Source organism: Euleptes europaea, chromosome 6 (assembly GCF_029931775.1).
Source record: "Euleptes europaea isolate rEulEur1 chromosome 6, rEulEur1.hap1, whole genome shotgun sequence".
NCBI lineage: Eukaryota > Metazoa > Chordata > Lepidosauria > Squamata > Sphaerodactylidae > Euleptes > Euleptes europaea.
In genome coordinates this window covers 70,514,283-70,540,188 of record NC_079317.1, presented here as the reverse complement: position 1 = coordinate 70,540,188, position 25,906 = coordinate 70,514,283, and the positions used below count along the sequence as shown (strand labels likewise).

General features: G+C 45.7%; 1 protein-coding gene across 1 annotated transcript; it reads right to left on the bottom strand.

Annotated features, from left to right (window-relative positions):
• Positions 1–7,771: 7,771 nt before the first annotated feature.
• Positions 7,772–19,169, bottom strand: FGF4 (fibroblast growth factor 4). The gene is made up of 3 exons (XM_056851807.1): positions 18,863–19,169; positions 13,509–13,612; positions 7,772–8,067 (listed from the first exon to the last, which is right to left on the bottom strand). The coding sequence occupies exons 1-3, from the start codon at positions 19,167–19,169 to the stop codon at positions 7,891–7,893; spliced, it is 588 nt and encodes a 195-aa protein (XP_056707785.1). The 3' UTR covers positions 7,772–7,890.
• Between the last annotated feature and the right edge of the window lie 6,737 nt (positions 19,170–25,906).

The window sequence follows — 25,906 nt, the reverse complement described above, 5'->3', positions numbered from 1 at the left end:
TCTTGTTTGTGGGCTTCTTAGAGGCACCTGGTTGGCCGTTGTGTGAACAGACTGCTGGATTTGATGGATCTTGGTCTGACCCAGCATGGTGTTTCTTGCGTTCTTATTCTTGATGAAGTGGCCTCTAGTCTTTGAAAGCTTATGCCCAGTTAACCATGCTTCTTTTTAGTTTTTAAACACGTTATTAATTCAATCAACAATCTCTTAAATAATTTAAGAACAAAGGCTCAAAAATAGTAAAAACACTAAAAATTGGTCAGCCATCACTAGATAACAATGCAATAAAAAAACTTTTAAATAGAATTGTATTGTTTCAACCGTTAATAATAATATAAAAATACTTTCAGTAGAAATTTGGCAGTACTAGAGACCATGAGACAAGCCTAAAATTACTTTTATGAGTGCTATCTTGGAAAATGGTTTGAATTCTGAGAAAATAGCTATTTTTTTATAAAGCTCAGAGAGGCATTGAAGAAAGAAGCGATAGCGCTCAACTGCTTTCAGTGTTTAAGCTCTAAATGGCGCTTAAGATTATTTTTTAAAAAGTTTTCTTTCAGATAACAGAGTATCAGCAACTGCTTCTTTGTTCACTATTGCTGAAGCCATCATTTTGGGTCCTTTGCTCCACTTTTGCTGTGCATTATTGACTGTCATACCTCCTCATTTGCACCGTTCCCTAGAGATTAAAGAAAGTGATTTGTCGCTGTTTGTGGCCATTAGCATACTACAGTTCAAGCTGTCTGTTAATCAGGCTACCTCTGAAGTACAAATCAGTCCCTTCGACAGCTTAAAGGTGTCAAAGCCACTTAGTAAAACACCCTGCATCTGGAATTACCAAGCTTCTTAGTTGGGGACTATTTACTTCTCTTTTCTGCGGCTACATCTGTTTGTTTCCAGTGGCTCCAAGAAATGTATTTGGGAATGTTAGCTGATGATCAACACAGCTGCTTCATGTCAAATGATGCACGGCGGGTCACCCTGAAAAAGCATGCATTTTAGACCCACCTGGGGAAATGCTTTTAATTCTCGTCCCCTCGGAGTGGGGATAGCAGGTCAGAGAATGTTTAGACTCCAGTTTTTAATGGCAAAACTCTGGAAAGAAATTATTAGGAGAAACATGTAGCCCCCCCCAGATCTGAATGATGACAATTCCACATGTCAGCGAGTGAAGCTGGTAAAAATGCTTCCCGAGGACTGACCAAACACAAACACGCTCAATATATTTGTAACAGATTTTAATGTCTTCCTTTTAATTTAAAAAAAGAACTGGCAAATTTAGTTCTAGCAGTCTTCTTGGTTTGATTTCTGCAAATGAAGCATTTTGAATTAAAAGTCTAATTATTGTTTTTCGAATGGTCTTTTTTGTAACTAATTTGTATATGTTTGAGTAAAAGAAAACATTTAATTTTTAATTTGGTAAATACAAGAAATATGAGAACTGTCAGATTCATGCATACGGTTGAACCTGTTACTAATCTGTTTTCATAATGTACACGGTGTACATCCTCAAACTGCTTTATAATCATCATTGTATTATGACTCTTGCAACAGAAGAAAAGAGCAAATTCATACACTTAGTGGTGTCTAGCAACTGAATATGTGAACTGTGCCTATTGAAAAGTATGCACCTGAGATGATATGAAAGAGTTTCCTGTAGAGTTGGATCTGTGTTATCTGTTTGACACATATATCACTTCATATCTCAGTATAAATCACAACCTTTCCCCCCACAGCAAAACCCTGTAATTTTTGCAAATGCTACCCTCTTCTCAACCATATTTACAGTACTGTCCTAATTCATTTCCTGGGAATGAGCCCCACGGAATCGACTTGAATAAGAGTCTAGCTGTGCTATCCTGAAGGGGGGAGCCACTTAGGAGCCAGAGTGACCCCAGCACCAGGGTCCATGACTAGGGTTGCCAGGTTCCTTTTCGCCACTGGTGGCGAGTAGTTGTGGAGTAGTAATTAATGCAAACCAACCCTACATTAAATAGTAAGCAATCTAAAGTGTAGAAATAGTGTTTCATTTTTTTCTTTTCGCCACCAAACTCTGTTTAACTGTATTAAGCAGTAACATGTAGAATGTACACATTTTCACATGGAATATTATTAATATTATTAATCTGAGATACAATACAAATAATTCTATTATCTCCATGCTCCCAAAATGTACAACTGAAAATGTGATCCATCAAATGGATCACATGGATTCTACATGTGATGACTGCAGGTGAAATCAAATGATGAAAAACCAGACCCCTTGCTCTTCTTCCCTTTGTGTTGAGAATGGTTTTTACTTGATAAGGCTCAGGCTTTTACTTTACAGTTGAATATATGAAGCTGTCCTATGCTGAATCAGACCCTTGGTCCATCAAGGTGAATATTGTCTACCCAGACTGGTAACAGCTCTCCAGGATCTCAGGCAGAGATCTTTCTCATCACCCACTTCCTGATCCTTAACTGGAGATGCCAGAGATTGAACTGGGAACCTTATGCATGCCGAGTAGATGCTCTTCATGGAGCCCCTCCCCTCCTCTTTAGAGTCATGTGGGATAGAATCACATTTGTCTCCCACTAAATAAACCAATCCTATTTTAAATAAATTAAGTCTGCGAAGTGTGTAAAATTTATCTATTTATTATGCAATTAAATGTGCACAGCACATACACCACAATATCGAACAACACCTGTATAAAACTACAGACAGATCTCGTAAATGGTGAAAGCTTGTACCATGTAACATTGATATCAAAGTTTTACAACAATATTTGAACATTACAATATAAACTACCTCTGAGTACAACAAGGGATGAGGCTATCTGTTGACAACTGAAATAAAGCCAAACGTGATGCAAAAGGAGATCCATCTGCATCCAATGAGTCCACAATTCAAGTCAACATCATTTGGATTTTGGAAATCTAGAAATACTTTGAACTTCCAAAAGGTAGCCAGGAAGATTATGCAAGTGAATACCTACACGTTTTTTTAAAAAAGAGGGAGAACATACAGAAATACCTCAAACTCCACACAAATGTTCTAGCGTTTCACTGTCAAGAGCTTACCTAGGACTGGATGGCATGGTCTCATTTTACTTGTATTTTCCTGAACAACAGCAAGAGGAGGAGTTTTTTAAAAATAAAAATCTGGTCCTGCTATGTGTTTTGATCTCACTGGTGAGTAGCTTTATTCTTCAAGGCCATCCGTAAGTACAGTATACATGCAAGTAATTCGTTAAGCACAATATTGATAGTGTATGTGTAATTCTTGTAAAACTGTTTTTTTTTTCTCATACAGGAATGTAATAAAGAAAAAAGAAAGTCAAACTCAGATTTTTTCCTCCAGACTTGGAAATTGCTAATGTCTCAATGTAAGGAACATGTAAGTATTGCATAACATCGCAAGCCTTGAAGAATTACTCTGAAATACCTGTTACGTTCATTGGGCTTTATGGCCATTACTCTAGAATATATTATATAAAGAATAATATTCCTGTCTTCACTTTCACTTCGCATTGTGCCCTTTTATGCATGGCTGTTTCCTCACAGTCACCCCGCTGATTACTTTGGGGCTGTGCTTTGATGATGCATACATTTTCCAACCGTCAGAGGTTGCCTCGCTCTCCCCGATTGTTTCCGCATGTTTTGCCCAGGTTTTCTGCAGCACGACTGGATTAAAAGATCCCAGGACTCCATTGCACTATCGCATCTAGAGGCGTTGAAGTCATCGACTCTAAGCTGTAGTTTCTTCTCTGTCAAAAGAGTAATCTACAGTGCGGGAGCCCTGTTCTCAAGTTACAGTGAGCACATGCACATCCTGCATGCACACGCGTATATCTGTTTGTAAGAAAAAGCCGACAGGAATTCACTTTGCAAATGAAACTGGGGAGTGGTGCCTGGGTAAATGTGGTGTTTAAATCACACATTGAACTGTACATGCATTGAGCATGACATGAGAATTACTCAACGTTATGTATCAAGAAAAATGGGCAGCTGTTTCTGAGCCTTTGGCGGCCAGGGACGGCATGGCCGAGGTGCCACCTTGGCACCCCCAAAGCCATTCCTTGGCTGCCAAAAGGCTTTAAAAAGCCTTTTAAATGTCTTTTACTTTCTTAATGGGGCATTTTGCCCAATTGAAAACAGTGAGGCTGCACACGCTGTTTTCGCCATCAGCATACGGGGCAAAAGGGGTCAGGAAGCTGCCTACTGGCAGCTCCGCCCCCCGGAATGCCCCAGGAATGCCCCCGGAAATCCAGCGCGGGGCTTTGCACCGGTGGGATGCTGGTGGAAGGCCCAGCCGGTGCCCTGGGCAGCAGTGCTGGTAGAATGGCGTCCGGGTCCCCCTGCTGGCATCCATGCCACCCTGGACGGCATAAGTGGCACGGGCACCAGCGCAGGGGGCATGAACGCTGGCCCAGCCTCTTCCTGGCCTCCTAAGGACTTTCATCCTGGAGGCTCAGGAAGGGGCTGTCTGCGTATATTGTGCATGGATTGTGCATGTGTACACTATAACTTGTGGACAGGGAAGGAGTGTCGTTTATTCTGTTCCTGATACTGAACCAGTCTATACTATTTCACATTTCTCCACCAAAAGGGCTCACAGCCACTCTGCTGCTACCATACAGCAAAGACCCTGCCCCTTCCTTGGATGTGAATGAGACTGCAGCAGGGGACTCTGTTTTCCTAGGCACTCCTGTGTAACAAACAACTTGATGGTTAATCCAGTCTTAGCCTGCAGGGCCACTTGCTATAATGCCCCCATAATCACCAAGCCTCACCCCAAGGGCTTAACATGTTTGTTTTAGGAATGGACCATAAAGGGTGTATCTGTATAGGATCTTCCCATGTTCCTAGCTCAATGCTTAAGCACCCAACTTGGAAGATGGGAAGCCAGCCGCGAGAAAGAAATATGTGCTGTGCCGGGGAATCACATTTCTTACACCAATATCAGTCCTACCAGGCCTGTGCAAAGCCACCCTTCCCTTCTTTGTATAAGTCATGCAGAGGTATTTAAATTAGTATATTTACTCCAAAGAAATCCTGCTGGAGTCAGTGGAAGTACTCTGAAGTATATAGATAGAGGGTTGTGGTCTGAAGTAGTTTGAGACGAGTAGTAAATTGCTGTGCCAAGAAGAAGGAGGAGTTGGTTTTTATATGCCGATTTTCTCTCCCTTTTAAGGAAGAATCAAACCAGTTTACAATCTCCTTCCCTTCCCCTCCCCACAACAGACACCTTGTGAGGTAGGTGAGGCTGAGAGAGCTCGAGGAGAACTGTGACTAGCCCAAGGTCACCCAGCTGGCTTCATGTGGAGGAGTGGGGAATCGAACCTGGTTCTCCGGATTAGAGTCCACCGCTTTTAACCACTACGCCACTCTGGCTGTTACTGGAAGCTCGCCTACAACCCCAGCAGAACGTTTTGCTTGTGATGCTGCCCTGATGCAGCCCACTTTCTCACGAAGCTTTATGTGCCGGCAATGAAGTCCTAAACTGAAGCCATGGAAGAGTGAAACTATTCCCTAAAATATTAGGAGACTTCCTGATAGTCCCATTCAAGAATTCTTCCGGAGGAGCTCTGCCTTTTGCTCTCAGAGTCACATTTTAATTTTTGTTCAAACTCTTAGCACAGCCGAAGTTTCAGGCTTCCTTGTCCCCCCTCTCCGCCACCCCTTCCCCGCGATCATTCTTAAACCTGCCTATTCATTCTTTGCTTTAAAGACATGGTTTACATTCACAAAATATATACAGAAAAATATAGGGTTACTGGGTGACCATATAGCGCTGCAGCCTGACAGCTGTCTGCAAATATTTTCACCATGATTATCCTTCTAAAAGTAAATCACCGGGTAAAGATAGCACAAACGTGACAAGGCTCAAATTGGAGGCAACCATGCTATCTGGAATACTTTTGGCTGCATATGAAAAAAAAGTAGGGATTTAGGATGCTTCCCCCCCCACACACACACACACATTGGAATTATAATACTGAATGAACAGAAAAGTACATGCAGCTTCCATGCAGATTTTGTTAAGAAACTGGCTTTAAGAAAGCATGAGGTAGACATGAATCAGTGAGACGATAGGGAATGAGACGCTGAGGCAGTAATCCATAAACCATTTACATCACAGCAGTTCTTTCAAGTCCATCACGCTTCTTGGGGAGCAAGCCTACATTTAACGCAACAAACTGAGCTGCGTTTGTACTCTTGTGGCGTCCCCAGGAGCAACCCAAGGAATTCTGACAAGGGGCAAAGGATTGCCGGCCACGCATTCTCACAAAACGACAAACCCTTTTCGTGTTCCAGTGGACACAGCCATTTGGGCCTGCCGGAAAGTCGCTGAATTGTGTTTCATGTTACTTGCTGCAGTGAGGGCCAGTGGCCATTTGAACAAGTCATCGACAGAACACCAGAAGGCTCATTTTCGCCTAGCAGCTGCTTAAATTCAGCTGTAACTATCGACCCTCCTGGTAAATCATCCAGATGACCACTGTACCTCCAGCACCACTACAAGAGAACACTCTAGCACAATGGTGTGCTCTGGCCCTTCCTTGGGATTTAGGCGTGTTCTCAGTGAACGTATGAAGCTGCCGTATCAGACATAGTCCATCTAGACCAGTATTGTCTTTCACAGTCCATTAACTAGAAATGCTAGGACTGACTTTGAGACCTTACGCATGCAAAACATGTGCCCTACTATGGAGCTATGGCTTTCCCCTTACTGGATTATGGATGATTGCAGCCATGAAGGCAGCAGCATGTTTCTCCTTCCAGATATTGCATTAAAAATACTAAATCATTAAACAAGTACATAGAGGAACTTGAATCATCTGGTTGAGTTGAAAGAGCTTGATCTTTTTTTTAAAAAAAAGGAGAAAGAAAGAGATCTTCTTGATGATGTGTTATACAGTGCCTGCATAATGCATTTTGAGGGAGGGGCATTTAATTCACGATATTTTTCTTTACATAATCTAAACTGTTAATTGTAGCCTTTTTCACAGTGTGAGAGTTTGTAGGAAAGGGAAGACGTTTATGCCGTTCCGAGCAATCCTACTTAAGCCCACCCTTACGCTCCTGACATTGTTTAAAATAACAATACTCCTGGAAATTTGTTCAACAGGTTTAAGGTGTCTGTTAAGGGCATAGTTCACGGAACACTGCTGCTCCATTAATTTCAATGGGGGTGTTCCTCGGGGCTCTGAAGAGATTGACTGCAGGAAAGTTCAGAGTTCAGCAGCAGCAGATCTAAAAACAGCTTTGCAGGGTGGTACTTCGACGCTGCATTTTCTGTACCCGAAGTAAACCGATACCCTTTCAATGAAATAGCTGCGCTGCACAAAAGGAGGTCATACATTGTACGTTGCTACAAGCTGGCATCAGAACTGAGGAAGGTTTGCCCAGTTCATTTTCAAAGACTACGGCCGTGTCTGGCAGTTATCATTGGTTTCTTTTAAAAGAGGGAGAGAGAGAGAGAGAACAATTTCATGTCCACTAACAAACACTGTACAACACACAAAACAGTGCAAAACATTGTAAATATAGGAATTGAATTTCACTTTTAAAAAACACATAATAGCAGCACACCTGTGATAACTTAAAAAAAAAAATTAAATAAACCACAATGCAAAAGTCCTCTACTGTTGCATTGTACAATGAATAGCTTAGGTTGGAGGGGTTTTTTTTGTTTTATGTTGGGGCTTTTTCTTAGGAATTAAAAAAAAATCAGAACTATAAATAACTTTCTGGCAATATATACAGACTTAAATAACTTAAATATCTTACATCTACTCTTGCATAAAACTCTCAAAAGGAAAGTGCACCACAGATCCCTTCCCGGTCTCCAAATGGGTCTCGCCTTCTCCCCCTTCCCTGAGGTAGGTCTTGAAGGGACAGCTCTCAAATCCTAGGAAGAAAATGCGTCACTGTCATGGTGGGAGAGACCTTATTGCCTTTCTTGGTTCTTCCATTTTTGCTCAAGGCTATGTACATCCCTGGGTAGACCTGGGACTCATAAGCATTGTAGTTGTTTGGCAGCAGGATCTCTTTGAATTTACACTCATTGTTGAAATGGCTCTGAAATGAGAAGGGGGGAAGGGGGTTATAAGTTAGGGGTCAGAAATGCTGTTGCAAACAATTGTAGAAAGGGGGCTCTATGCAGTTGTTTTCTTTCTGTTTTGCTTTTAGGGTTGCCAACTTCCAAGTACTAGCCGGAAATCTGCTATTACAACTGATCTCCAGCCAGTAGAGATCAGTTCACTTGGAGAAAATGGCCACTTTGGAAATTGGACTCTGTGGAATTGAAGTCAAACCCCACCCTCTGTGGAATTGAAGTCAAACCCCACCCAAACCCCACCCTCCTCAGGCTCCGCCCCTCCCACCGGTAGTGAAGAGGGACCTGGCAACTAGGGTTGCCAACCTTCAGGTATTAGCTGGAGATCTCCTGCTATTTCAACTGATCTCCAGCCGATAGAGACCAGTTCACCTGGAGAAAATGGCCACTTTGGCAATTGGACTCTATGGCATTGAAGTCTCTCCCCTCCCCCAAACCCGCCCTCCTTAAACTCTGCCACTAAAACTTCCCACCGATGGCGAAGAGGGACCTGTCAACCCTACTGGCAACCCTATTTGTTTTTCATAAGTTGATGCTGCAAACACCTACTTAGACAAATGCCTTCTTGATATAGAAGCACCTGAAAAAGCACTTCCTCAAGGCGGTTTTGACTTGTCTTGGAGATACTTTTTTAGGCTCAGTGCAATAAGAGCCACAAGCAAAAGCCTTGATCCCTTCTTTAACAAACAATACAGAAGATGCTGGACTACTCATGCCAAGTGTGGGCACCACTTTCCATGCACAGAAATGTGCAATACTTCCAGTCTTCATCCAGGATTTTGAGGCCTATTTTACAACAGTGTCTCTGTGAGTTCCCTTGTCTGGGGAAGGGCGGAGGGGCCAGAGCATATGAAAATATGGCCCAGAATCCTCTGGTGTCCCAGCCATCCCATTCTTTTGCTTCTCTAAAGCCCTCTGCGTATGATCTCTCACCTTATGCTGTTTATGTGGGAAACTCAGAAGGGACGTGAAAGAAGCTCACATTGTCTCAGACTTCCTCAGGCCCTACCTTCACGGACCCCCCCTCCCAAAGTGTGAATAGTAGTTCTGGATGCTCACTAATCCAAAAAATTGTCGAAGGCTTTCACGGTCAGAGTTGGAACCATTGTATCCTAAAGTGATCTGTTAATGTGTGAAATCCAAAGCTAATCCTCATGGCTATTGTTGACCAATGGTTCCATATTAACATACCACACCCTCATTAGCACATTATCTTGATACTTACAGGACAATGGTTAGCACATTACCTTTGTTACTTTTTGCAGGACAATGATTCAGCTCAAACCCAACCCCTTTCTGACTATATATTAGTCTTCCTACACACTTGACACTGAGAGACACTGTCCTTCAGTGTTACTCCTCTGAAGATGCCGGCCACAGCTGCTGGCGAAACGTCAGGAAAGAAAATACCAAGACCACGGTTACACAGCCCAGATAACCTACGAGAACCAGCTCACTAATCCCTTTTTCACCATGTTGGCTTTTATAAATAGGGTTGCCAGCTCCGGGTTGGGAAACATCTGGAGATTTTGGGGGTGGAGTCTGAGGAGGGCAGGGTTTGGAGAGGGGAGGGACTTCAATGCCATCAAGTCCAATTGCCAAAGCAGCCATGTTCTCCAGGGGAACTGATTCCTATCGCCTGGAGATCAGTTGTAATAGCAGGAGATCTCCAGCCACCACCTGAAGGTTGGCAAACCTATCCACAAGTGTCCTGTCTTGCCAGCCGCTAGCACTGGTGACTCTGCTGTGTTGGGGGGGGGGGAGTGGAGTGCGACACTGTATCTTCTATTGCCAGAAATAATCCTTCCATACCTAGTTGCATAGGTGACTTACTAGGATGAAAGGGTCTGGGGTATATTCAATGATCTGCATTCCCAGCTGTATCTTCAGCATGGATTTACAAGAGGATGTTCCTGAGCTTGGTGGCTCAATCAACACCAATCAGCTTGAAGCTCAGGATTTTGATGTCTTTGGGCTGATACTACGCTATTTGTCCTAGCACCTTCACCCACACTTCTGCCCAGTTTAAGCCTATCTATAGGAAAATAACGAGACTGCTGTTGATCTCTATTTGCTCTAGATGTGAGCTCCAGCATAGGACAACAGACTTCGCAGCCTGCAATATGTTCAACTATACTGAACTAAAATTAAGATGTACAAAATAGTGAGGTATTGTTGTGAAAGGGTGAGAAAGTCTTGCAGGTGTTTCTTTAACAACAACAACAAAAAAGCTAAATGAACAATGCCTGGCATATAACGTAATGACACAGGGGAAACATTCAAAAGCATTTTAAAACAACTTTTCAAAGTTTCAAAATGGCATAGGAAAAGACCTGTGTTGCTCATCATCACTCACGCCACAGGCAAAAACCATCAGGTGGCCATATTGTCTGTACATTGATGATAAGGATTTGTCTTTGGGTAGTCAACAAATAGAAAGCCATGTTGGTTCACTAGGGTTGCCAGGATCCTCTTCACCCCGGCAGGAGGTTTTTGGGGCAGAGCCTGAGGAGGGTGGGGTTTGGGGAGGGACTTCAATGCCATAGAGTCCAATTGACAAAGTGGCCATTTTCTCCAGGTGAACTGATCTCTATTGGCTGTAGATCAGTTGTAATAGCAGGAGATCTCCAGCTAGTACCTGGAGGTTGGCAGCCCTATGGTTCACAGAAAAATTCCCAAAAACAACAGTTGTGTAATACTATTTAAAACGACCAACCACAACACAAAATAGGGAGCAATCTTTCACATTCTTTAGAACGCTTCATCAAGCTACCGGTAGCTATTCAGTAAAAAGCAAAATACAAAATGGTGGAGAGGGGAGAAAGATGTTTCATGGCATGACGGAGAGGCCCTAAGGTTCTACAAGCCACAGTTTTGAGGCTGTCTCCATCATGCCCTGAAACAATTTTTCCTGTTCCTTTTCTTTGTTTTATTTTGTACTTGAACATCCGGCCTGATGAAGAGTTCAAGTAGATGCTGCTAAAACGGGTGGCTAGAAGATTCCAACAGGACCTCCTGAATCTGGTGCACTGTTGGCATTACTCCCTTCCACCTGGAGGTTGGGATCCTTGTCCACGTCATGGCAGGAAGCTCCTTCAAGATCTGGCTTCCCCCAAGAGTTCTGAACAGGCTGAACAGAAATCCTAGCATACACTCCTGATAGTAGAGTCACCAACTAGCTGATCTTTTCTGTCTTTCGGCATAAATCATTTTGTAAACAGGCACACCATAGCCTGCTTCTTCTACACTCAGATAACTACATTGGCTTGTACGGAAGATTGATAAGAAAGGATGAAGGATCAGTCTTGCACTATTTGAACCCTTCTCTGACCTCAACAGCGCAGGAAAATGTCCTGCCCTTCTGTACATTTAGTTTGCATTTTTTAAATGTAATGTTAATTGCATATGCCGGTACTTGATCCTGTTTAAACACAGGGATCTCCAGTTTATAATCCACAAAGCCTTTTCTTAAACTGAAATTGATAAAAGTTTGTAGCTGGCGTGTTCCTGAGAATGCAGCCTTTGGTCAACCACTAAAGACAAAATACCCTACAGACAAAAGGAGATAAGGAAATTGCTGGCAAATGACAATAGGGAGAAGAGATAAAAAGGCTGTACCAATTAAAGACCCAAAAAGTAAGGATACATCTGAGGCTACAGAGCCTAGTTTATATAAAGAAAATATTTGGCTCTTTCCACTCCTGGATTTTTCCTTGCTACCTTTTAAGCAAATCATGTGAAAGCGATCTGCTTCCAAAATCATTAGGCTGAACATTCTGCCCACACGAATTTATACAAACAAGGAGTCCACAATAGAAGGACAGCTGGAAATGACCATAAACAAGACGTGTGCTATTTTTAGCAACCAAGTGGGTTTTAAGAAATGAAATGCCTTTGACTATTTCAGTGTATTGGAAATTACATTTATTTTCCTCCCCAAAATTCTTTCTTTTCACAGGAGATCAGGTTTATATATACCTGCCTGAACTGGTTGAACATGACCAATGAATGGTTATTAGTGGTCTCTGATGGCTGCATCACCGAATAAAGCAGCAGCCAGGAAGTGTATGGTGTGATTGAACACCAGGTTCCAGTACATTATTCTCCAGGCTTTACAGTGCAATCCTAAAGAGAGTTTCACCTCTCTAAGCCCATTGACTTCAATGGGCATAGAAGGATGTAACTCTTGAAGCAGATAATTTACTGTGTTTAGTGGCAACAATTATAGATATTATATCTCACTAAAAGCTATGTTATAACTTGCCACCTCATAGCTGAACCACACTTTTTTCTGAAGTAAAATTGGAATCACACTTTTTAACAGGTCAAGTGATTCATTTGTGAAGTGTGTGAGAACTACTGGCTCTCAAGGAAGCCTTTCCACTGGACATGTTTCTTCTGAGGGAAGGTGATTCTGCCATATCTCTGAATTTGGGAGTTGATCCAGTAATACCCATTGTATTTTTCTGGAAACAGGAAGGCAGGTAGGAAATAGGCTGGCAGTTTGCACAGCCACCTATGCTTATGGGAGTGCCAAGCTCGGAAAAGGCACAATTATTTAAACTAATTTCTCAAAGCACACTAGTATGTCCCAGCATACTGTTCGGAAATGTTTGTTCTTGTACCCTGCAGAAATGTGTACAGGTGCTTAAATGTCTGAAGCTCTTTAATGGTTTTGCCAAACTGGAAGAAGTTTGTGGACAAACGGTACCAAGAGCACCTGCTTGACTTCCCCATGCAGTCTGCATGGTGGTTTCCTCCTCAGAGCTTGGAAGTGTTCCGTGCTTTCCCAGGGCGCTTCCAGTGCTCTACTGCAGCGTGAGATAATGATTCATTCATAACCAGAGAGTTGTCATCTGGGTGGTGGTGGTGGTGGAAAGTGCCATCAAGTCACAGCTGACTTTTGGTGACCCCATAGGGTTTCCAAGGCAAGAGATGTTCGGGGGTAATTTGCCACTGCCTGCCTCCGCATGGGCTGAGAGAGTTCTGAGAAAAGTGTGACTGGCCCAAGGTCACCCAGCAGGCTTCATGTGGAGGAGTGGGGAATCGAACCCAGTTCTCCAGGCTGGAGTCCGCCACTCTTAACCACTGCATCAAAGCTGGCTCTCATATCATCTGGCTATGGAAGCCTAACATCAAGAGTGTTTCGATATTACATGTGTTCTATTTTGTATGTTATATTTTGAAAGTAGTCAAAACTTGAGATTGATAGCAGCTCTTCCACTTAATATAAAACAAATCAAAATCAATTTAAAAACAAAACAAAAAGGGATTAAAGACTGTCAGTGCATTCCTAAGGAGAGTTACTCCAGTCCAAGCCCATTCATTTCAACTGGCTTAGACAGGAGTAACTCTCCTTAGCGGTACACTGTATGTCACTAAATATTACATAATTGCTACTTACAGATCCATAGAGTTTGCCTTTACTGTTCATGGCTACAAACAGGCCACTTTTAACACCAAAGATGCTCACCACTCCTCTTTCCACTGGAGAGATTTCAAGCAAACCTGTAAAACAAGAATAATGCACAGGGATCCAGATAAGAAAGATATGTGTGTATTTGTTCTTAACCATCTTCAGCCACAGGACAAAAAAAAAATTTTTTTAACACCCATTCAGGTGTTGTTTTAGTTTAGTTGTGTTAGTCAGGTCAATTGGGTCATACCAATATAATGGCTATTCTGCCATACAACCGCAGGATGGAATTTTGAATCCATTTTCTAGTGTGGTTAACAGCACTACTCAGAAGTAAGAAAGCTGGCCTCCTACCAAATAAGCAGTCATGTCTTTTCTAGTCCTAAGCACACTGCATATTTTATTTCAGAGCAAATAGGTTTGTATGATCTTGAGATGTCCCTATTATTATATGGCAGCTAGACTAAAAACAATTAACCCACTGTTAGATAGGATTTCTGATGAAAATGACAAAATTAAATTGGATTATTTGTTATCAGATAAGAACTCTCAGACATTGCACCAAGTAGCCAGATTTTGTATTTTGATAAGTAGGATCCGGAAAATTAGAGTTGCGGCAGATTTTAAATGGTCTACTCTTTTAAAAGGTCATATTTTAAATTATGTTCATGTTTTTGTGTAATATGATTGAAATGTCTATTGTTTGTAATGCTGGTCAATGACCATAATAAAGAAGATTGAGCAAATAGGTTAAGAGCAATTTAATTGACATTTTATTTTTTTAGTAGTCCAGTACAAATTATTAGGAATTAGAGTCTTGGTTTATTTCTTTATTTAGTATATTTTTACAACCCTTCATCCAAGTAGCTCAGGGTGGTGCACATGGTTATCTCTCAGTGGGTAGCCGTGTTAGTCTGTTTGCAGTAGTCAAAAAGGGCAAGAGTCCAGTAGCACCTTAAAGACTAACAAAAATATTTTCTGGTAGGGTATGAGCTTTCGTGAGCCACAGTTCACTTCTTCAGATACAGCTAGAATGTGAATCCATCGGTCTTTAAGTAGAGGAACAGTATGTAAATGTCAATAGCAGGCTTGATTGGATTAGGTGTGATATGCAGAAGAGTCTGTGATGTCCAGGGGAGAGATGGGTGTGGAGAAATCAGCATTGGTAATGGGCCATGAATGCAAGGTCTTTATTCAGCCCAGGTAAATGCATTGACTCTCCTCCATTTTATCCTCACAACAACCCTGTGAGGTAGGTTAATCTGAAAACAAGTGCCTGGCCCAAGGTCATTCTAGCAAGCTTCCAGGGCAAAGTGGAAATTACTCTTCTGATGAGTCAGCCTGGGGGAGGGGGGGTTGATCCACCTGTTACTGTCACCATATGGAAGCCACTTTCAATTGCCCTCCATGGTAGCTGCTATCACCTTGAAAGTTGTTGGTATCGTACAAGCTCATTACTTGTTTGGGTATAGATCACGATGGGTAGCCGTGTTAGTCTGTCAATAGCAGTAGAAAAGAGCTTGGGTACTTTCACACACGCTGAATAATGCACTTTCAATCCACTTTCAATCCAACGATAGTTTGCAGGTGGATTTTGCCACTTCACACAGTAAAATCCAGCTGCAAAGTGCATTGAAAGTGGATTGAAGGTGCATTATTCGGCATGTAGTCCAGTTACACCTTAAAGACTATAACAAAATTTCTGGCAGGGTATGAGCTTTCATGAGCCACAGCCCACTTCTTCAGGTATCTGAAATCACAAAAGTTCATACCCTGCTAGAAATTTTGTTAGTCTTTAAGGTGCTACTGGACTCTTGCTCTTTTCTACTTGCTTGGGTGCATGTGTGTGGTGGGAAGCTACATGCACTTTCTTGATACCGCCACTGTAGTTTAGTGAAGGATACATCTCCCTGTTCTTATTGGACTGTCTTGCTTGGCAGTGGAGGAGGAGGAGGTAGTGGGAGTCTGGCCAGCAACACCCCGTATCGGCCAGTGATCATTAGTCCATGCTGGGCACCACTAGCCAGTCTCTGGACCAATCTCCCCCCTGCCTCCATCACGACCAACATGCAAAGCACTTCCCAAGTCAGTCTCCCAAGTGGGATTAGCTTCATACCCCACCCACCCACTGCAGGAACCACTACTGATTTTCTTGCTAGTCCAAAAATGGGGTGGGGGTTGTATTAGCATGGATTAAAGCATATCATCCACATGGTCAAAATGCTGCACGCAAATTTAACTTTCCACAAGCTGCCTGGAGAGTGATCTACAGTGGCTCTAGATGGTGACCGTGATGCACTGCCTGACCCTTATTAGGTTGTGCTGCCTGATCGTATCAACTTAGTCCTCAACTCACACTTTCACATTGGAGTCCCATAATCTTCTGTCCCTATGAAGCTGTTACGCTATGTGCTTCCTGCTTTCAAACTTAAAGAGACTGCCCAAAGCAGCTGGCTGAAATGGGCAGATATGGTCAGAAAGGTGGGTGCTGATTTTTTTTCCAGCTCAGCAGTGATCTCCCACATTGTCCAGGTTAAAATAAGTAACAGTATGTTTCAGGGCACATGAAACATTTGTCATGGTTGCTGTCTGTGTAACTCCTCCTCCCCGTCCTATTGTTTCAGTTGGATGGGAGTTAGAATTAGAGCCCCAGGGCCATGGGGTTAAGTCACTAACAGATGCTTTTCTGGTAGACTGTCCTAACTTCTTGGCAGAGTTACTCTTGGGTCTGGAATGCCAATTTAACTGTTTGTAAACCTGTTGCAAGAGCAGAGAGGGACCAAGGGACAGCCTTTTGCCACAGCTCTTGGGATATCCAGATGTTGCACCTGATTCTTTTTGGATCAACAACGTGTGTTGATTTTGGCTCATAAATCAACCACTCAGAAGTTTCTGTATTCTGTAGCACTCAGGATAGAGACAGTGCATTTCTTTCTTTCTTTCTTTCTTTCTTTCTTTCTTTCTTTCTTTCTTTCTTTCTTTCTTTCTTTCTTTCTTTCTTTCTTTCTTTCTTTCTTTCTTTCTTGTGTGTCCAAATGCTGAATGCAGGGGTGGGGGTGAGCAGACTGCTGGGAGAGACAGCTTGAATGCTACAAGTAATGTCTAATGCAACTGCATTGCCAAATGCATGGTTTTGTAATACTATTTTTTAAAAATAGATTGCAGTCCTATAATACCCTGCTTTGCAATAATAATAATAATAATATTAATAATAATAATTGGTTTTTATATGATGACTTTATCTCTCTTTTAAGGAGAATCAAACCTTCTTACAATCTCCTTCTTTTCCTCTCCCCACAGCAGACACCTTGTGAAGTAGGTGGGGCTGAGTGAGTTCTGAGAGAACTGTAACTAGCCCAAGGTCACCCAGCTGGCTTCATGTGTAGGAGTGGGGAAACCAACCCGGTTCACCAGATTAGTGTCCCTGCCGCTCATGTGGAGGACTGGGGAATCAAAGCCAGTTCTCCAGATTAAAGTCCACTGCTCTTAATCACTACACCACACTGGCTCCCAACAGTAGCCAATTCCAGTCATGGGAAAAGTACACGACTGCTTGTATTTTACACAGATAGTGGAGAATGCAATACAACAACAACAAAAACCTGTGGGCCAAGGGGTACCACTTTGCATTAGGCATTTTACAAATTTCCCCCTGTAATCATGAGCATTACTAAAATATTTTAAATGAAATTTGTTCCCTCATGATTCTTCTGCCTCATGGGGGGCCCTGCTACATTTTGGCGAATTCAAGTGCAAAGAGAAGATTCTTTAATATGTCTCATTGATGGAGGGAGGGGGGGACCATTCCACATAGGAAAAGATCATGAAGCTGACATAAACACCATAATGTGGTATGATCAGACATGTATGCACGAATAATTGCACACATCTAAGATCATACCTGGCACTTCATATGCACATCTCCTGCTTTGTTCTATACAGAAGCGTTTCCTAGGTCAGAAGCCTTATAGTATAAAACCTGAGTCCAGCTCCCTCCAGCAACACTTCTTTCGAGTTTGTTGCATGGGGGTTGCAGTCCTCAACAAACCTACCCTTAGAAAAAAACCCACGCCAGTGCTGTTGACTGGAGGGACCTGATCGGCCAGTTCAAACTTCACCTTAAGCAATTAAGGTTAGTTTTTAAAAACTTTTCTTTGCGGTTATGTCACTGAGTTTGGGCAAGCTTTGCCAAACACATTAATTTGGAAGCGTACAATGGGATGTAATTGCATACAAGATATTCATGACCAAGGGGTACATTATCCCCATTCCACACCCTTTGGAGAGGGTACGAGGAGTCTACTGATAGACACACTAGTAGTGGCAGCACTGGAAAGAAAGCAAGGGCATATGGAAGGACCATTGGTGGATCTACTATGAAACTAATGAAGCTTAAGCTTCAGGGCCCCTATTCCTGGAGGGGCCCTGAAGCAACTTTTTTCTTAATGAGTGGATTTTTCAACAAAGAGGAAGAAGAGTTGGTTTTTATATGCTGACTTTCTCTGCCACTTAAGGGAGACTCAAACCAGCTCACAATCACCTTCCCTCCCCCTCCCCACAACAGACCCCCTGTGAGGTAGGTGGGGCTGAGAGAGCTCTAAGAGAACTATGACTAGCCCAAGGTCACTCAGCTGGCTTCATGTGTAGGAGTGGGAAAACAAACCCAGTTCACCAGATTAGCCTCTGCTGCTCATGTGGAGGTGTGGGGAATCAAACCCAGTTCTCCAGACCAAAGTCCACCACTCCAAACCACCGCTCTTAGCAGCTACACCACGATTGAGTTTTTTTTAAAAGTGTTTGTTATTCAAATAAGGCTATATTTGTGGTTGAACCATAAGCCAATGGGTTGAAGTTCTTAATACTGACCTTAGAACATGCTCTAATGCCCATTTCATATGGTCTGCCCTATTGTTGCCGGTGGGGAAGGGGCCCCCATAACAGTTCAAGCTTCAGGGTCCCCAAAATGCAGGTCTGCCCCTGGGAAGGACCCAGCAGGCTTTAGGTTCCCTCTTCTCCCAGTTAGGGGCGGCCGACAAGATGCCAGGCATCCCAAGGGAAGGGTTGCCCGTTAATGCTGACTAATGCCCATTTCACATGGTCTGCCCTATGGTTGCTAGTTGCGAAGGGGGCTCCCTAACAGTTCAAGCTTCAGGGTCCCCAAAAATGCAGGTCCACCCCTGGGAAGGACCCAGCAGGCTTTAGGTTCCCCCTTCTCCCAGTTAGGGGGGCGGCAGACGAGACGCCAGCCGGGCATGCCGAGGGAAGGGCTGCCCTGCAAGGTGGCTCGCCTGGCAAGGTGGGAGGGGGCGAGCAGGCAAGGGGCGGCGAGGCGAGCGACTTACTGTAGCGGTTCTCGTCGTGGACGCCGTGGATCCTGCCGTCGGGCAAGACCTGGAGGTGAAACCCGATGCCCACGTTGCAGTAGAGGCGCCGCAGCCGCTTGATGCCCAGCAGATAGTCCCCGTCGCGGCTGGCCTCTTTCCTCTCGCCGGGCAGCCGGGCCACGGCGCGCGAGAAGAGAGCCTCCCAGCGCCACTCCAGCGTGCCGTTGGGCTGCGGGGCCGAGGCCGGCAGGCAGCGCCCCGACAGCCAGGGCGAGAGCAGCCCCAGCAGCAGCACCGGCCCGAAGGCCCACCGGGGGCCCCTCATCCCCAGCCGCCTGGGTGGGCAGCGCACGTGGTTCCCGGGGAGGCGACGGCTCTAAAAATACCCCTCTCCGCAGGCTTGGGGCTTAGATGGCCGGAGGAAAGGGGGAGAGAGAGGGGGGTGGGGGGAGAGGGAGCCCCCGCAAACCAGTCCCCCAAGGAGCTGGAAGGGGGGAGAGGGAGCCCCCGCAGCTCAGCCCCTAAAGGGGGTGGGGGAGAGGGAGCCCCCGCAAACCAGTCCCCCAAGGAACTGGAGAGTGGGAGAGGGAGCCCCCGCAGCTCAGCCCCCAAGGAGCTGGAGGAGGGTGGGGGGGGAAGAGGGAGCCCCCACAGCTCAGCCCCCCCAAGGAGCTGGTGGGGGTGGGGAAAAGAGGGAGCCCCCGCAGCTCAGCCCCCCAAGGAGCTGGAGGGGGGAGGGAGCCCCCGCAGCTCAGCCCCCTCAAGGAGTTGGAGGGGGTGAGGGAGAGGGAACCCCGGCAACCCAGTCCCCCAAGGAACTGGAGGGGGGGCGAGGGAGCCCCCGCAGCTCAGCCCCCCAAGGAGCTGGAGGGGTGGGGAAAAGAGGGAGCCCCCACAGCTCAGCCCCCCAAGGAGCTGGAGGGGGTGGAGAAAAGAGGGAGCCCCCGCAGCTCAGCCCCCCAAGAAGCTGTCGGGGGTGGGGGGGGGGAAGAGGGAGCCCCCACAGCTCAGTCCTCCAAGGAGCCGGAGGCTCTCTGGGCAGGTTGCATGGGAGAGAAATCCTGACTGGGGCGGGGTGGGGGGAGAACAGGGGCTGGAGGGGAGGCAGAGGGGTGGGGGTCGGCCGGGCCGGAGCTCCTGGTGAACTTGATCTCGGTCCCCGAGGGCTCCTCTCAAGTGGGGCTCTTCTCCTCCAGCCGCTCAGCCATCGCTCTTCACCCCCTAAACCACGATCTTTATATATCTCCCCGCGCCTTGGTCCCTATTACATCACCGCCGACTGCTGGAGGGCAGCCGGCGTCCGAGCCGTTTGAGCTCGACTCGAAGTGATCGCCCACCCCGACACGACCCACCCGTTCCGACGGGGTCGTGGCGGAAGGGGGGGACGCGGAGAAAGCAGAAGGGCGCTTGGAAAGCAAACAGAAACAAAATCCTCAACTTTTTTTTGGGGGGGGGACCAAGAGCCCCCCTTTGCAATCGACGGTCAGGGTCGACGAGGGGAGGCGTTCCACGCACATGCACGCAACTTTGCCCTGCTTTCCCCCCCGACGGCGTCCCGGGCGTTTGCAAAGGCTGCTAAGGCGAAACGCAAAAATAAAAGGAAGAAAGCGCCCATCGCGCCTCCACCCCCCCCCCTTCCTCCGTCTCCCAACAATGTCTCACTTTGTGGAAATCTGTGGAATTTAAGCTTTTTGCTCTTTCCAAATAACGGGCTTCAGAGTTTGCAAGGGGGGAGGGGATGTCCCTTTTTGGAAGGCCAAAATAGTTGGCCATTTATGCATGGGAGGTTTTGCCTTGGATTTGCCGCTCTGTAGATGCACATTTTTTCCCATCCAAGTTCTCCAAACTCAACAATAAGCCCCCGTGCAGGACTTTGAGAATTCAGATAGGGAAAATGAACATCAAGAGAAGGGCAAATTATCTCATGCAGAAAAGGCCAAGGTCGCATGGGAGGCTTCGGATTTTTTTTAAAAAAACAAACACCATTTATGCATGCGAGGTTTTGCCTTGGATCTGCCACTCTCTAGATGCACATTTTTCCCATCCAAATTCTCAATAAGCCCCCGGGCAGAGTTTCGAGAACTCTGATGGGGAAAATGTGCATCTAGAGAGCGGCAAATCCAAGGCAAAACCTCCCAGGCATCAATGGTCGAGGACACCGAAAAAAACGCATCATGCAAAAAAGCGACAGTGTTTTAATAGAGGCAAAGGGGGGGGGGGGCTAACCAGGGCTTTAAAAACGGGGGCGAGGGAAGGGGCAGGCTTTGGCTGACAATGGGAGGGCGAGAAGCCGGCGCGCCTCGAAGAGGGGCGGCTGCAGAATTCTCCGAGCGCGCACGGGGATCCGCTGGAATGGGATCTGAACGATACTTTTGGTATCTGATCGTTTTGGGTTACACGGCCGCTTCTTCGAGTGTCGGGCTCCCAGCCCGGCGAAGGAGCGGCTCTCTGGTTACACAGACGCTCCTTGGAGTCATTTGTCGGCCTATGGAAAATATATACAGGGGGGGGGGGCTGTTCTGGCTCCACGAGTCTCCTTAGAAAATGAATCCCCCCTCGCTTTCCTCTGGGTTTGGCTTCTAAGGAAGTGGGGCTCGGGAGAGATCCCGCCGCGGAAAAGAAAGAGGAACGTACATTGGGGTGGGGTGTGGTGCTCGACCTTAAACAAGCCGCGCAAGATCACACCGACCAGCACTTTTATTCTTATACATGGGATGTTTTGCCTTGGATTTGCTGCTCACTTGATGCACATTTTCCCCATCCACATTCTCAAAACTCAGCATGGGGGCTTATTGTTGAGTTCTAAGAACTCAGATGGGGAAAATGTGCATCTACAGAGTGGCAAATCCAAGGCAAAACCTCCCATGCTTAAATGGCACAAGGTCCGACATAGTTTATTTTTTAAACCGCAGCAGTCGCCGCGGTTTTCATTGGCTGCGGAAATCTACTTGAATCCCGAATTGAATTTCGCTTTTAATCAGAAAGCTCCTTTGGCGTGCACCTGCGGCTGACAAAGTGGAGGGCAATTTGTGTAAATTGAGGGGGGTGGAGTCGGTGGAAGGACTTACCTGGTGCAGGAGTGGAAAGGGGTTCGGTTAGATGATCTCTCGTGACCTTCCTACTGTCCTTGTGAACCAAATATACTTTAGGCTATAAAAATGTTTTGATTGACTGTCTGATGACCTGCCCTGAATAGTTGACTGGGAGCAAAATGGACACAATCCACCACCACCCCGTGCGATGTCAGAGATAATTGTTGTGTAATGGACGAGGCCGCAGTCTCAAAAAACGCTTGCCCGGGAGTAAGCCAGATTAAATCAAGTGGATTTGCTACAGGCTTGCGTGGTGAGAGCCCAAAAGCAGAAATCCCCGGCTCCAGTCTCTCCCGGGGTAGCCTTAAGCCAAGACATCTCTCCGTCCCTCCCCAAGAAAAGGAACCACTTTGCAGGGTCGTTGTGCCAATGGCTGGAACCAGGTGCGCGAGGCGCTTGCCACGCCTTTCGAACGCCAGGTTTCCTCGTGCGGTTCTACCCAGCAGGGTTTCGCTTCGAAGTCAACGGGGCCAGCGACGCGCTTCGCACGCGTGTGTGCGTATTGGGGCTGGAGGGGGGGGGGGATCGCCGCCTCCTCCCTCGGCAAGCGGCGAAGCCAGAAGACCCCTGGATGCTCTTGCGTGAAGGCGCACGAGGGCCGGCCGCGGAGTCCTGGCGGGTGACTCAGGCCTGCTCTAGCCTCCAGCGGGAGTTGGCTTGGCTTGTTGCACGCCGGCCAGGCGCCCCGCTGGTCCCGCACCGAGGCGAGAGCGGAGCGGGAATGGCCCGGAGCCAGATGACAGCTCACCTAGGTGCGAAAATCGCCGACCTTCGCTAAATCGCAGCGCATACCGATGGTGCGCCTTCCCCCCCCCCCCCACACACACACCTTATAGTTCCCTATGTGTCAACCTCATGTTTTCCTTGTTTTCCTTCATCTTTCAGGGCGCTGTGATTAATGCTCTATAAAAAGGCTTTCGTTTTTCCTAGGGGGCCTGTCATCAAAACCGCTGAATGCAAATCAGGTATCCTCAGAGTGATGAGTTTGTCTCACTCTTTCCATGCACACGGGTGAGTGATGTGGAGATTCATGACCCCGCCATGGGCACTGTAGATGGCCATGTTAAAAAAGACTGGACGCTTCTACTGAAAGTTAGGTCTACTGTCAATGAACGCATGAAGCTGCCTTCTACTGCAACAGACTCTTGGTCCAATCGAAGTCAGTATTGCCTACTCAGACCGGCAGCGGCTCTCCAGGGTCTCAGGCAGGGGTCATTCACATCACCTACCTGCCTAGTCCCTTTAAGGAGATGCCCAGGATTGAACCTGGGACCTTCTGCATGCAAAGCAGATGCTCTTCCACTGAACCACAGCCCTTCCCAGTGGCTACCAACCACTGAAGGGGGCAGAGTACCCTTGATTTCCAAATGCCAAAGACAAATGAGGGAAACTGATATTCCCATCCTTTCCTGTCTATTAGCTTCTTAGAAGACTGGCAACATTTGGAGGCGGTGCTAAAAGAGCTTTGTTTTGATGGTATGTTGTGATCTACCATCGACAGTGAAAACCTGGGTGGGGTCATTAATCTAGAGTAGTTAGCATGGACTGCAAAAGTGAGACTTGGCCTATATAATCCAATGAATATAACCTCTGCCCTGGGATTTCTTTTCTCAACCTGCAGTATGGTTGTGACGACCTAGTGGTGAGAACAAGGTATGCTCTACATGCTTCAAGACACTAGTTTTTCCTTTGTTATCGCTTTACTAGCTCCGGAACTGAATCCTGTTATTGATCATAGGTTACCAAGTGAGACAGAAACAAAAAAAACCCCTTCAGGGTTGACAGAAAAGACTAGTGTAGCCAACAGATATGTATCAGTGATACTAACTTGTGAAGCCTCTCTTCATATTCAACACCATTGGTCATGAGTAGAATACATGTACTGCATGCATCTCTGGTTAAAGGCTCTCAGATAGATTTTCCTGCCAGTTTGGAGCTGTTGCCAGCCCTGGCAGACAATACAGAGCTAGAGAGACCAATAGTGTGACTTGGGGTAAGGCAGCTCCTTATGATCAAGGACCCATCAGTCAGGACCTTGCTGGGGCTCCGAGCGTTTTCTACACTGGGGCTAGAGCCAGAAGAGCTGAAGGTATTGCTGTGTTGACTAGGCAATAGACAGAAGACCAAGCACCTAGAACTGACTATTCCAGACTCTCCATACTGCCTAGTGTTGAACACCAGTTCCCTTCTGGGACTAAAGAGGATAGCCCATTAGAGTGGTCCAGGCCTCAGGCTGTGGTTCAAACTTTAGAGTCTATGACACCTATAGCATCATCAGGGCTGTCAACAGGAAAAGGGACTAAGAGTTCAAAGTGTTAATTACAAAATTGCCCTGGGAGCCATGCAAAGGGTCACAGATGGACAGTAGCAATATGTCTGTTCTAATTACCATCTTATTTGTGTTCATATTATTATTACTATTATCATCATCGCCATCACCATAATCATTATTTGTAGGTCGTTTATGCATGGGAGTTTTACCTGAGGTTCATTGCTCGCTGAACCCACACTTTCCTGTTGGGAATCTATGCACCAGCAGTCAGGAAGCATTTGAATCCCCACCCCTTGAAATGCTGCTTTGTAATTATCTGTATTGAGAGAAAAGACCCTCCAAAACCCAATTGCAGCATAAAAAAGCATTTTAAGAACATTTTAAGAATGAAAACAAAACACGGAGCTATTTGAAAGGAACCGGGAGGGGGGAACACAACCCTCATTTTAAAAAGCCTTCTTCTCAGAAAGAACTCCAAAGAAGCAGGAAGCATTTGAATCCTCGCCCCTTGACATGCTGCTTTGTAATTGGCTGTCTGCTTTCTGTAAGAGAAACCAAGCTTCTGCGTCCCACGCTTTGCCTTATGCATGGGGATTTCAAGTGGGCTGAGCTCAGGGGAGAGGGAAGAATCAGGTTAATAGAGAGACAGGAAGTCTCAGGATTTTTGAGGGCTGGCAACAAGGTCATCTCTAACGGATGGAAAACTCATGCATAACTCCAAGGAACAACCGAGGGTGGGGGGTAAACTTGAGTGAAAGTGCCCATGCATAAAATGACCATAGTCTACTTTTCTAACTCAGACACAAGCCAGATTACACAGTGTAAATCAATGCAATCAGTACAATGAGATATCAAATAGGTTATATATTAGGACTAGGATTACAGAAATCTGAAACAATGTAGGAGTATTAGACATGATACTTTGAACAATGCAGAAAATGGCATAACATAAGTAGAAAACAATACAGCGTGATCAGGATAATACATACGGCAAATGGATAATACATACTATACTCAGCTGTATAGTTCACAGTCCCATTCCCTTTATAAAAGCATCTTCCTGAGTCATTCCATTATAATACAGCCATATTAAAAAGGTAAAGATCCCCGGCGCAAGCACCGGGTCATTCTTGACCCATGGGGTGATGTCACATCCCGGCATTTTTAAGGCAGACTTTGCGGGGTGGTTTGCCAGTGCCTTCCCCAGTCATCTTCCCTTTACCCCCAGCAAGCTGGGTACTCATTTGACCGACCTCGGAAGGATGGAAGGCTGAGTCAACCTTGAGCTGGCTACCTGAAACCAACTTCCGTCGGGATAGAACTCAGGTCGTGAGCAAAGCTTTGGACTGCATTACTGCTGCTTACCATTCTGTGCCACTTACCACTCTGGAAGGCACTGACAAACCACCTCTGTTAGTCTCTTGCCATGAAAACCCCAAAAGGGATCACCATAAGTCGGCTGCGACTTGATGGCACTTTACACACACACCACTCTGCGCCACGGGGCTCCTATAGCCATATTAGCTTCCTAAAAATGCCCTCTTGAACAATTCTTCAATGCAAATCGCACCCGGCTTTGTCCGGGACATAGAATGGGATATAAGACCAACAAACAAACAAACAAACAAACAAATATTCTTTGTTGGGGGGGGGTCAGTGGTGGCTGACCACCATTGGCTCTGGAATCTGTCAATCATA